At 50.1% G+C, this 12,267-nt stretch overlaps 1 protein-coding gene across 1 annotated transcript; it reads left to right on the top strand.

Moving 5' to 3' along the window:
- Nucleotides 1-3,484: 3,484 nt before the first annotated feature.
- Nucleotides 3,485-11,876, top strand: LOC104079434 (integrin beta-5-like; the record flags this gene model as incomplete). The annotated part of the gene is made up of 5 exons (XM_009581474.1): nucleotides 3,485-3,707; nucleotides 4,421-4,524; nucleotides 9,259-9,375; nucleotides 10,534-10,700; nucleotides 11,290-11,876. Coding segments are annotated over 5 exons (707 nt in total), but the record flags the coding sequence as incomplete, so codon positions are not given.
- Between the last annotated feature and the right edge of the window lie 391 nt (nucleotides 11,877-12,267).

Raw genomic sequence — 12,267 nt, 5'->3', positions numbered from 1 at the left:
TCTTCAGGCTGTGTGGGAGATGAAAGGTGAGCACCAGAAGTGGAGCTCTCGGTGCTTGCAGGAGCGGTCACTCTTTCAAGCTGATGTAGGCAGTGAACATTGTAACATCTTTGCTGTTAAAGGTCAACATGGAAATTCCCACTCTTGGCACATTCCCTGTGATGACCTTCAGCCAGTGACTTTTTTGCACGTTGAGCCAGTGTGGCCGAGGCAGAAAACACATTTCAACATGCTTTTAAATTTTAAGCTCACACCCCACACTTAGTCACCCTCATATATAAGGGCTTTTTCTTCATCCCCTTCAATAAACGAAATTGTTTGCTTTAAGATGCTGTTTCTTAAATTTTCCAGTTGCAGTGGTTTAATAGGATACATTATTTGGAAATGGCTGTTTCCCTTCCCCGAGACAGTCGTTCCAGGCTCCATCCCCAGCCTGCCAGGGGCTGGAAGGGACCTGCAGGCTTTCTAGCCTCCTATACTGGCCTGGCACTGACGGCTTTAAAAACAGAACCATTTCATGAGCAATAACACTTCCAGAGGTGGATTTCCAATGGATTTGTATCTTGTGCTGGGCTCTGTGGTGTCCAAGGGGGACCGAGCTAAGGCTGACGATGCAGGGGCTCTGCCCCTCTGCCCAAGAGCAGAGAGGTGGCTCCCAGCCAGGTCGGGACCAGGGGGTGGTGTGAATGCAGTCGGATTGCTTCTCTTGGCCCTCACAGCTCAAATTCAAGCGTGAGCGCATTTACTAAATGCCATATACACAGAGCCCCAGTGCCAGCTGCTTTGGATTCCCTGAAATAGTGCCCATTTAAGAAAACTGTGATTTATAGCTTATTTGGACACATGCATTGCCATGGAGGAACCAAACCTGCTGTGTGCAAGAGCCTGATCGCCTGACTTAATTGTGAATAAAAGCCAGCCACCCCATTCGGTTTGCTTGTGAAGCGGAGGGTGCGGGGGGTCCCCGCTCTGCAGCTGCGCCCCGAGCAGCAGCGGTGGTGGACGTAGCTGTGTCCACGGGCTCAAAACCGGAGTTTTGTAGGGAAGGGGCAAACCAAACTTGCCTGTACGGATGTGTCTGGGGAAAGGGCAAGGCTGTCGTCGTGAAGGCAAACAGAGCGAGGGATTCTTAATCTCCATCAGATGTAGGCAGGGAAGGAGGTCACCTCTAGGGATCTTGTAAACATAACCTCCTCTGTCTAGAAATGTTTGAGTTTGCAGGCTGGATCCAAAGCAAACGGGGGGAGGGCAAAAGAGCCTGTAGGAGGGCAACTTGTGATGTGCTGGGACATATGAGATGCCTTGTAAAACAGAAGGTGTTCCCATGACTTTTGGCAAGCGGTATAGCCTGACAATCCACAGCCTCTCTGGTAAACTTGGAGCGATGGGAGAGGCAGGGAGATCAGCGGTTTTGTGCCGATTAAAGGAGCATGTATATAATTTATCTTGTCGGAGGCGCTTGAGGCTGTTTCCAGTGGGAAAGCTGAGCTGTAATTAGATTGCTGATGAGCCTCGTATACAAACCCTTCAGCTCTATAAACTATGCCTTCAAAGTCATCCCTTGTCCTAGGGACCGACCAAGGAGGAATTCGAGCAGTATTTCCAGCGAGCTGATGGATGCCTTTCTGAAACCAGATGCTCGGCAGCCAGCCACTCCACTTACCGTCACTGAAAGCCTTTAAGCCTGTTGACTTTCTCAGCCCGTCGCTAAACCCCATAGTTGCAAGGGGATGCTTTGGTAGGGGAAAACCCTTACTGGATCAGTTTCTTCATCCATCTCCGCTGTGAGCTGCCCCGAGCTACTCCCTGGGGGGAGGTTCAGCTGGTCCCAGCAACCTTCATGGTACTGGCTGGGACGTAAAAGTCTTGCTTGGACACAGGAGATGGTGCTTGTTGATTTAAATTTTTTTTTAAGGTGTTTGGGAGTACTTCTTAAGTAAAGCTGTTAGGAAAGCAGGGTAGGAAAGACCTTATGAAATGGTCGACCTGCTAGGCTTTTTGCTGCTAAACCGTGGGTTCAAAACCAGCCAGGAAGCACTGCTCCATTCCCATCTTCATTTCTCTCGATGTAGACAGAGAAAGAAGAGATTAATTCGTACAAAACACCAGCAAGCCCAGTAAATATAGAAGCCCTTGCAGGAGCCCTCTCTTTTACACCATTTTGAGGGCCCAACAGTAATACTGATCTCCAGAGCTCAGGGTCCACAGTGGGCAGGGAAGCGTGGAGGAGGAGAAAACTTCTTGCTGAGTGGTGTTGGCCTGGAGAAGGCTAGGCTTCTAGGAAGCGTGGCTTAGGCCCCCCATTTACTGGCATAACGGCTCTGCTAGCAAAATCCGATGCCGTTGCAAGCCCGAGCAGAAAACTGCCTGCAGTCTGGCTGTGCTGCCTCCTGTCTGGCTCAGCCAGATCGCATCGACTCTGCCACATCCTCTGGTGCCCTAAAGTGTTTGTCTGCCCAGTGCCGTGCCTCTGAGACAGAGGCATCTGGTTTGAGAAGCAGTATTTCGAAAGCTGCTGCCAGAGACCCTTCGTCAGCCTGGATATTTTTGCTACTCCAGTAGCAGTGGAAATCATGGTACTAAACTGCACATAACCCTCCTAGCTTAGCTGGAGCCTTCAGGTGGGCACACGAGTGAAGCCGAGTGATGCTTAGGAAGCGTTGGGGACTGAGTGACAGAGATGCTGCTTGCCTTCTGCGGAGGTGGGAGGTGTAGAGCTCTGCAAAGCCCAGTTACATGGTACTGGGCACCAGGAGGCAAAGGTCGGGGATGTTCATTCTGCAGGTAAGAAAGGCTCATGACAACACACTGCTGAAACGTGCTCTCAGGTGTCAGTGTTTGATGGTGTTAAGCACTGAATGGGGGTGAACCGGGAGGGTGCAAAAGAGCACCCTGAAAAGAGCGGGGTGCTTGGGAACCCTCAACTGGAGAGAGGAAAATAAGAGAGTAACAAGTTGGACACCTGACGGGAGCATGCAGTCTCTGCCAGCTAATCATGTTTGGGCTCTGCAATAGACCCGCGTAGACCTGCTCATTTTGCTGCCCTCCACCCGCAGAAGGATGACAGTGCTACGCTGAGCAGGGGTCCCGCGGGGACTTGGGGTGGAATTCACCTCCCCAGCTGCAGGCTGTGTCTGCTCGAAGGGAGCTGTCCTGTTCTCCCCATGGTCAGCATCACTGCTGGTACCTCCCAAGGGCAGTTTGTGCCCCTGTCCTGGCTGCCTGGTCCCATCTAGGAACGGAGAGGTGCCCATTTGTCTTGAGTGACTACAGAGGGAAGCTGGAGGAGCTGCGAGTAAGTATTTTTTGCTGCTAAATGTAGATAATAATTTGATATCTAGGTGTTTCCCATCACCATCTATTTGATGCTCTGCCAAATAAGGTCTCTGTCTGGCAGCTTTTCCTGCTGGGCTGCTGATCCCTCCGGCACAGGGGCAGCTGGCCCGGGGTGCTGCTGACGCCTCCTCCCCTCTCTCGCCTTCAGGCCACGGAGAGTGTCACTGCGGGGAGTGCAAGTGCCACGCCGGTTACATCGGGGACAACTGCAACTGCTCCACCGAGACAGACAGCTGTGTTTCCAGCGACGGGCAGATGTGCAGCGGCAGGGGCACCTGCGTCTGTGGGAAGTGTCAGTGCACCGAGCCGGGGGCTTTTGGAGAGACGTGTGAGAAGTGTCCCACCTGCCCAGGTGTCTGTAGCACGAAAAGGTACTCACGGGGGGCTTCAGCAGGGACTTCTCACTGGTAGGATGGGCAGCTCTTTGGTTCCTGGGAGACTTTGCAGCTAAGGAATTACTCCCGCTTTGTTAAACAGGGTTGATTAGCCCTAGGCAAGCCTGCTGCTGCTCAGAGCCCATGCTAAGCAACCAGAGGGTATCCCAGGCAGAGAAGCAACAAGTGTTGCTGCCCAAGTCCTCATGGAGGTTCAGGTTCTCATTCATTTCCAGTGCTGTCCCGCTCTGGAGGAAAGGATGGCAACCCCAGTTTTGCTGCACCCTGAGCTGCAAACATCGGGCCTAGTGAGCTGCAAGCTGCAGAGGAGGGGAGGACGGGGATGACTGCCTGCCTCGCAGCGACGGGGGTGTCCTGGGCATCAGCCTCAGACTGGTGCAGAGCTGCAATGCTGTCTGCCTTGATCTCAGGCAGGATGGATTTTGCAGTAGCTGACGTGCAGTTCCTGACATCCAAAGCGCAAACAGACCCCAAACCTACCAGCGGTTTTGCACCTTCATTGAATCCACCCCTAGAATAAATCCATCCTTGAGATGGAGATGCTTGGCCCTGAAGTTGCTCTTTCCTTGTGGTGCAGATGTGCAACCTCCAGACCAACACTCAGGGAGTCCCTTTCCGAGGGGTGAATCTCTATGTTCATTCGTTTTCTGACGGGTGCTTAATCTTCCCCTCCGTGTGTCTTTCTGCAGGGACTGCATTGAATGCAAGCTGTTTAACTCAGGAAGACTGGCTGATAACCAAACCTGCCAAAAGCACTGCAAGGACGAGATCATCGCTACTGTGGATGTTCTCAGTAAGTAGGCAGCAGCAGGACTGCAGATGGTGGGAGTCTGTTGCAGATGAATGATTTAGATCGCTTAAAGAATCACTGTCAAAGGTATTAGCAAAAGTGGTTTTAATACAATTTGTAGAAGTGCGACTTAACAAAGTTCGATGGCAAGGTTCACTCTATCACTTACTACGTGGATGAAGCATACAAAGGAAAATCGAGTTAGAATCGAGCTAGAATGATTTATACAGAGACTGAAGACACAAAAGGGTAAGGGAGACCCTCCTGCTGAGTCACGACGTTCAGAGAAGACCACCTTGCTTTCTAAACTCCTAATGGAGCTTATGTGTGGCTGGATCCACTCCTAGTCCCAGACTTGGTCAATGGTGTATGTTTAAGGGATTATATGTGTCTAGTAGCAGTCTAAGGTTCATTCACAGTTTAAGGTGGATCACAGAATTTTAGCAGCGCTTAATCATTGACTAATTTAACATTTACAAAGTGAGTCAATAGAATTTACTACAATCACAACAGTGACTTAATTACAGATTCGAGATGCCAATATTTGTACTATACTTGCTATCGGGTACCTAAACCAATTCACACACGCACGCACACAGACACAAAAATATGTAAATGTACAAAGGCACATCTGTTAAAAATTCCCCTCAAGTTCAGTGAAATATTCACTTCAAAAGTCTCGGCATTTCTCAGTGGGCGAGGGTTGAGCCTCAAGGAGTGAAGGGTTTTGGCCCAGGTCCCACCGTCAGCTTTCGGCGACGGTCCTCCGAACTTTGCAAACTTGAGAGTTTGCGAGCTCCGAGAGGCATCCCACTCAGAGGGAGATTCTGGTCGCAGCCCGCTGCGGTCCAGGAGAGCTCAAAGGGCCTCACTTAGGACCGCAAGGTGATTGGCTTTAGTCATCAGTAAATTTCCATCCTGGCCACAATCTTGGTCGGTAATGACTGAAATTCTCAAAATTCCAGTAACAATGGTACCGTTCCACTTGAGCTACGATCCAGGTAAGGAATGGTCCAAGGCTGTCGGGAGATGACTAATTATTCCTGCTCTCGTTCCTCACCTTGGCCAGGCAACACGAGTTCCTGGTACGGTCAAGGGACGCTTCACTGCCCAACTCATTACACAAAGGCCAAGGCTAACGGGAATTCCTGAGATCGTAGAGTGGCCCGGGGGATTGGGGAAAATGCACCACCACAGAGCCAGTGACTGTGGCGTTGAACACCTCTTAACCAGACCAAGACATATCTGTAAAAAAAGCCTCAGGGAACACTTGGTATTTAGAAATGTATGTGTGTATGTAGCATGTATATGTGTATATGTAGTATGTGTGATCCTCTCTCCAGGCTGTAATCTATATTGAAGTAAAAAACCCTTTGATTTTAAATAACATCTTACCACATCTAACGACTACCATCCGTGCAAGGAGCAAAGAGAGTGGGATGAGATGAGATGAGACAGAAGATTAGATGAGCCGTGAGAGAGTGCAAAAGGATGAAATAACACCCAAAAAAGGCATTTTCTAATCTTCTGAGAATTCATCTTGGAAGAAGTGAGCTTGTAAGAGAAAGCAAATCTGTTTTGGAGACGATGAGTTCTGCTTTGGTGGAACTGACTGCTAAAAGTCCCCTTGGCAAGTTCCTCTCCTTCCCTTTGTGTCCTCTTCTAGAGATCACCCCACACATGCATCCCTCAGCAGATGACTTTCTCCCCCTTCTTTTCAAGCTCTGTTCTGGGAGTCCCTTGTTGCTGGAGTAGAGGGGATTCAAACTTGTGACAGTTTTAATCTCAATGCTGACCCTGGCCTTAGCAACACTCCTTGGAGGGAGGGAGGAAGGTCAAGCAGGGATAAATTACTGTCCACATCTGACATTTCCTCTTCTTCCCATAGTTTATAGAGGTAGGAGTGCTCTACCTTGCTCACCCTTTCTCCCCCTTCCTCCCGAGCTGCAGGCGATGTTTTTCCCATTGACTCCTCTCACATCCAGTGTCTAGCTTTTAAATTACGACCAGTGGGGTTTCCCACCTTTCCCTTTGGAAGACTTGCTCTCATTCTCTCCATCCTCCCTGCAATTTACAGGGGAGTACACCCACAGCAGCACACTGCGAGAGGTTACAAGGCACTTCCAAACCACACGAGGCTCCTTTCTGATGCCTAGCTGGCCTGCGTTTCTTAGGAGCCAGCAAATACTGGAGATTAAAGCTCAACTCTCCTGCCTGGGTGTTGCACCATGCCAAAGCCAGCTTTTGTGCTGACTGTACCGTGGCAGGTGAGGCTGGGCTGTGGTTTTCCAACTCCCCGAATGGCTTTCAGAGAAAAACACAGCCACATTTCTGTTTTGAGAGATTTTGGGGAGTTATTATTCTGTTGAACTACTGCATCAGATTGCAGGTAGTGCTGAGCTCTTGGGAGCTCACAGCACTCTGCAGCTTGGAGATCTGGGTTGCTAGAGAAAGAGGTAAAGCAAAATATTCCTAGAGAAAGTGCTTGGGGACTACGGACTTCTTCACAGGCAGACTCAGCCAAATCCTGGTCTTCAAGTGCTTTTGTGTTATGTAGCACATGTTAAAAGTCCCGGCTGAGAGGCCAAACGCTGATATTTGTCACAGAAGACAGAGGTCTGCATTGTCCTGGCAGTGGAGGATGGGACCTTCTTAAATATCGAGTTGCAATGAACACACCCTGGAAGATCCCAAGTGCCTTTTGGCTCTGGGTATGAAGCAGCCAGTGCTTCAAAGCTGTGTAGAGCAGAGGCATCTATCATTGGACTCACGAGCCAGAATGATGCCTTTTGGGAGGCTTATATGACTTGCATTGGACTCTGCAGGATCTCCTTCGCTTCTGCAGTATTACATTTCCATTTCTGATGGTTCCAGAGAGGAGCTTTCAACACGTGAGGAGCATGACAGGTCCAGCCCTGAGCTGAACCTGCCAACAGCACACATCAGGGGACCTGAAAGCTCAATGGGGCCATCACACCTCTCTCTGTGGACGTGTGATCTCTGAAACCTAGTGAAGACCAACAGAGATCATTACTATTGAGACTTTAATCACTGTATCTTGTAGTAGAGTAATGGTGCAAGGATGGGATTGAAAGCAGCTGGGCCTGGAGGAACTAAGATTTGCTGTTCAACTCAGAAGGGCATTAGTCAGGAAACATTAGTCAGAGAAGTTTTATCTATATTATTTGCTTTGTAAAAATCAACACTTCTCCAGCCCTGCCTTTGATACCACTGTGTAGGTAGAGCAGGTTTTCCTGTCCTGAGGTAGGAACAGCTGAGGTTTGTCCACACCAGGAACTTTGTCAGGACTCACCACAGGGGCAGTTGCATCTGGGCTCAGAGCTGTTGAAATGGAGGGTATTAATCTTTCGACTGAAAGCAGGTCAAAGGCATTGAAAGGAAAGACAAACAGACAGGAGGGAGATAAGGGGCTGGAATAGCAGTGGTCATTAACATGATCATTTTTCAGCGTGACAGACGGGCATGGGTATGAGTGAGGAGGAGAGCCATGGGAAGCATTTTCCAGGTGCCTAAGACAAGGTCACGTCTTTGCCAGCCAGTAGCACTGGGTGCCCAGATCCCTTCCTCTCCCTTGAAACTCTCAGCCCATGCAGGCCTACAGAGACGTGCTCCTGCAGAGCTACCTGGCATGGCTGGAGATGTTGCCCCATCTGCCTCCAGGCACTGTCCCTGCAGCGGGGACACCCCACGAGCTGTGGCCATGCAGGACGGTGGCTCTGCTGAAATAGCCCCTGAAGCTAGAACTGCAAACCTCAGATGATGGCTTTGCTGAAACTTCGTAATGGCTTTTGTGAAGCAGCCTTCCTCAGGAAACATCTTAGAGTGTCCAGAGCAGCGACAGGCTCTGCCTGGTGTTACGGTATGTTAAACAGGCAAAGAAACAGCGCCCGTTTGGCCATGGGAATCAAGTAGTCTCATTTCTTGCAACTCCCCCATCTCCGCATCCTCACCTCCAACCAACTCCTCCCTTCCCCCTCCCTCCTCCCCTTCCCTCCCCATTTTCCTCTTCTGTCTCACTCTTTAAAACCAAACTTCTCAACTGTTGCTGGAGCTGGAGCCGTTCAGCACAGCTGGAGCATGAGCCAGCCATGGGCTGCTGCTGCTGCTGGCCCTGTCCGTGTCCTCACAGGCTCAGTCTGTGCCCCTCACTTTCTCTTCAGCTTCCACTCTTCAAGAAATTCAGCAAATTAAGAAGAAAATGGCATTTATTGCCAAAGCAGCCTTGTGCGAAGGAAGAGTGTGTGAGTGTGTGTGTGTGTGTGTGAGGTTGCGTCTGTTTGCCATGCAGCGTTTGCTGAGTGCCACATTTTCTCAGGCAGTAAGTCTGGATGCTGCTCAGTTACAGTTTGCATGAATCATGATCAAACTGTGCTGCTTTCCAGGCTTGGTCCCCGTTCCTCTGCTCCCTGGCACCCGTGGGAAGCGCTGCTCAGCTTGCAGAAGAGAACTGTGCTAATTCCTAATATTAAATCTGCCAACTAAGTCAACCAAGTGCCATATTGCAGCTTTAGACATATCCCACTTAGAAAGGGAGAGTAGGTCAAAATCAGGGGAACCCACGCCATCGGAAGTTGTTAGGGGGGAAGTAGCTTACTAAGAAGAGGGTGTTGGAAGCATTTGTGTAAGGAATTAGGATACAAGAGTTCTGCAGTCTTTAGGAATTTTTTTTTATATAAAAACCAAAATAAAACTCTGCGACTCTGCATCTCATTCCAGAAACAGATGACCCAAACGCGATCCTCTGCGCCTACCCGGTGAACAACTGCGTCATGAAATTCACCTACTTGGAGCTTCCCAGTGGGAAATCCAACCTCACCGTCCTCAAAGAGCCAGGTTGGCCCTCCCTTGGATTTCCTTTTAATAGCACAGGCTGCCTCGCGAGAGGTGACAGGCTATTGGGGGGCAGAAAGGCTGGTTTCACTGGCTGCACGAAGGCATGTGCAAGCAGATGAACCAGGATGATTTAAAAAAATGAGGTGTTTTACAGTGCTGAAACCCAGCTCCAAATGCTCCCAACTCAGTAAAAAAGGACTCTGACCGAGAGTGAAACATGCACCTGAGCCGCCAGCATTGCTAGCAAACGGCTGAAGGGCTTCCTGCCAGCTCAGGATGCTGAAATTAAACCCAGTCTATTTACGTTCCAAAATGCATGCCATGTACTGATTTGGTGATACAGCCACTGTGAGCAAAAAAAATCAGAAGGGGACACCTGGTGCTGCTGCTGGTTAAGTTGGGGTGTTAGGAAAACCCCACGCCATCTATGGATTTCTGCATCTCCAAAGAGCTAGCTCTGGTCCAGGCAGCGTAAGGGCTGCGTGTCCCTGCTCCCCTCCCCAGGCTGCTGCAGACAGCTGTGCTTCCCAGTGTTATTTTAATCACGTGCAATGCAGTTTCTCAAAGAAAACCCCACGTGGTGTTGCAGGACAAGCTGGCGAGCACCCAGCAGTAGCTTCTCGCAGTCTGCTCTGGTCCTCCGAGGCACAGGCCAGTATGGAAAAGACTGAGATACCGCACGTTTTATTTTATTTGTGCTGCGGCTTGCACTTAATTGAAAGACCAGTTGATTAGCTGACAGTTAATGTATTTATTTAGAGTGCCTCGTGATCACCTGTCTCCATGTGGGCCAGAAGCTTAGCTGGCTTTTGCCAGAGGTGCCTTAACCCTCTGTGTCCCACATGGCTCATCTGGCTTTAAAACCAGGCGTCAGTGTTGGATGGTGGCACTTTAGCACTGCTCTTCCCCCGAAGCGCTGTGTGACATCCCGGCTCCAGTGACATCCATGAGAGCTTTTTTTTTAGGAATTTATTTAATGAAAAAAAAAATTCTTTTGGTTTCAGAGAGGATTGTTGCTTTTTTTAATTTAGTCACTGCTGCTAGCAACTGCCCTGAGGTCACTTGCTCAGTGGCTGCGGTCCAGGTCGTTACGTCCCGGTATCCTCATCCGGGATACACTCACACCAGAGCTAATTACCTTCTCCCCCTCATTACCAGCGTGCAGCTCAGCCCCCAGCGCCGTGACGATCGTGCTGGCGGTGATTGGCAGTGTGGTGCTGATCGGCATCATCCTGCTGGGGCTCTGGAAGCTGCTCGTCACCATTCACGACAGACGGGAGTTTGACCGATTCCAGAGCGAACGCTCCCGGGCCAGATACGAAATGGTGAGCCCGGGGCGGGGGTGCTGCTGGTGTATGGGGGGGGCTATTGGGATGCGCCGGCAGCAAACAGCTCTGCAGTGATGGAGAAGGGTGGCAGGCACGAGGGATGCGGGTGCCCGTGCCCCGCGGTGCCATGCAGCAGGGCTTCAGGGTCCGGCACGTCACACTGCCCTTCCCCTTGGCAAGTTACAAATACTTTGCAAAATTATACCCAGCCTTTGGTTTCATCATGTATTTCCCAGCAGTGCTGGAGGGCTGAGGGAGGTAGGGGAGTGGGGACCAAGTTCCGACTGTGGCAGCAGCCAGGTTGGTCAGGTCTACGAGGGAGCCCTTCTGGGAGGCTTTAGGTGGGGTTGCCCAGCAATTGAGGGCATCACCCGTGCCTGCAGACAGGACGGATGGTGGGTCTGATGGACAAACTATGGACAAACAACAACACTGCTTTTGGATCTGAATGCACATTTCGGTCAAAGCCAAATGCAGCGGTATCTCCAAACTAATAGGCACAGGAAGGGGGGATTATACACATTTTCACCATGACACGGACTTTGTTCCTCATCTTTGTTCTTTCTGTCTGCTCATTTCTCCAAAGGCATCCAATCCTCTCTACCGAAAGCCTATTTCCACGCATAATGTAGAGTTCACATTCAACAAGCTCAACAAGTCTTACAACGGTACAATTGACTGATGGGGTCTCAGTGCCTGGGACTGCTGTGGACAATTGCTTGACTGTATGTGCTGCTTCCCCACTTGAAGATGGGATCCTCTTCAGGGGCGAGAATCCCTTACAACAGGACTGGTTGATGACCAAAGCCTGTTATTTGCACAGTAAGGAGAAAAGTCTGGTTCATCCTGGAGGCACGGAGGCGAAGGCAGGCTCCCCGCCTGTGCTGATGGACTCCAAGCCGTGTGCGACTCCATACCCCAGCTTTCTGGATATATTAAACCTGCCAACTAAGTCAACCAAGTGCCATATTGCAGCTTTAGACATATCCCATTAGAAAGGGTGACTAGGTCAAAAATCAGGGGAACCCATGCCATTGCAAGTTGTTAGGGGGGAATTAGCTTAAAAAGAAGAGGGTTTTGGAAGCATTTGTGTAAGAAATTAGGATACAAGAGTTCTGCAGTCTTTAGGAATTTTTTTTATATAAAAAACAAAATAAAACTATTGTGCATATATGATGCTGTGAGTAGAGTTCATTGTTTCCTTGCTGAGCCCCCCACCAAAACTGGGGCTTGCTCCTGCAAGCAACAGTGTTGCTGCCTGATTGATTTATTAATAAATCTGTATTGATCAAAGCGTGGCTATAAAAATAGGAGCTGGAGCCGCAGTGACTGCCGCAGAAGGTATGTTGATTTAATACCCTGGTGTTGACCCAGGGCGGGGAGTACCACAAGGAGCTCCCACTCCGTGCCGGCCGTGTTAAACAGACGGGAAACTGGTGGGAGCCTGAGGGAAATGGGAGTTTAGGCTGAGGAAACTAAATTAAACACCCATTCCGTGGGGTGTGCAAGTCGGCGTCCGGCCTGGGTGCCTGCAGGAGGGCAGCTGGGAGCACACAGCAGCTGA

This window comes from Fulmarus glacialis, unplaced genomic scaffold (genome assembly GCF_000690835.1).
Source record: "Fulmarus glacialis isolate BGI_N327 unplaced genomic scaffold, ASM69083v1 scaffold840, whole genome shotgun sequence".
Lineage (NCBI taxonomy): Eukaryota > Metazoa > Chordata > Aves > Procellariiformes > Procellariidae > Fulmarus > Fulmarus glacialis.
The sequence above is the reverse complement of the archived record's forward strand: the minus strand, read 5'-3'. Positions and strand labels throughout refer to the sequence as shown.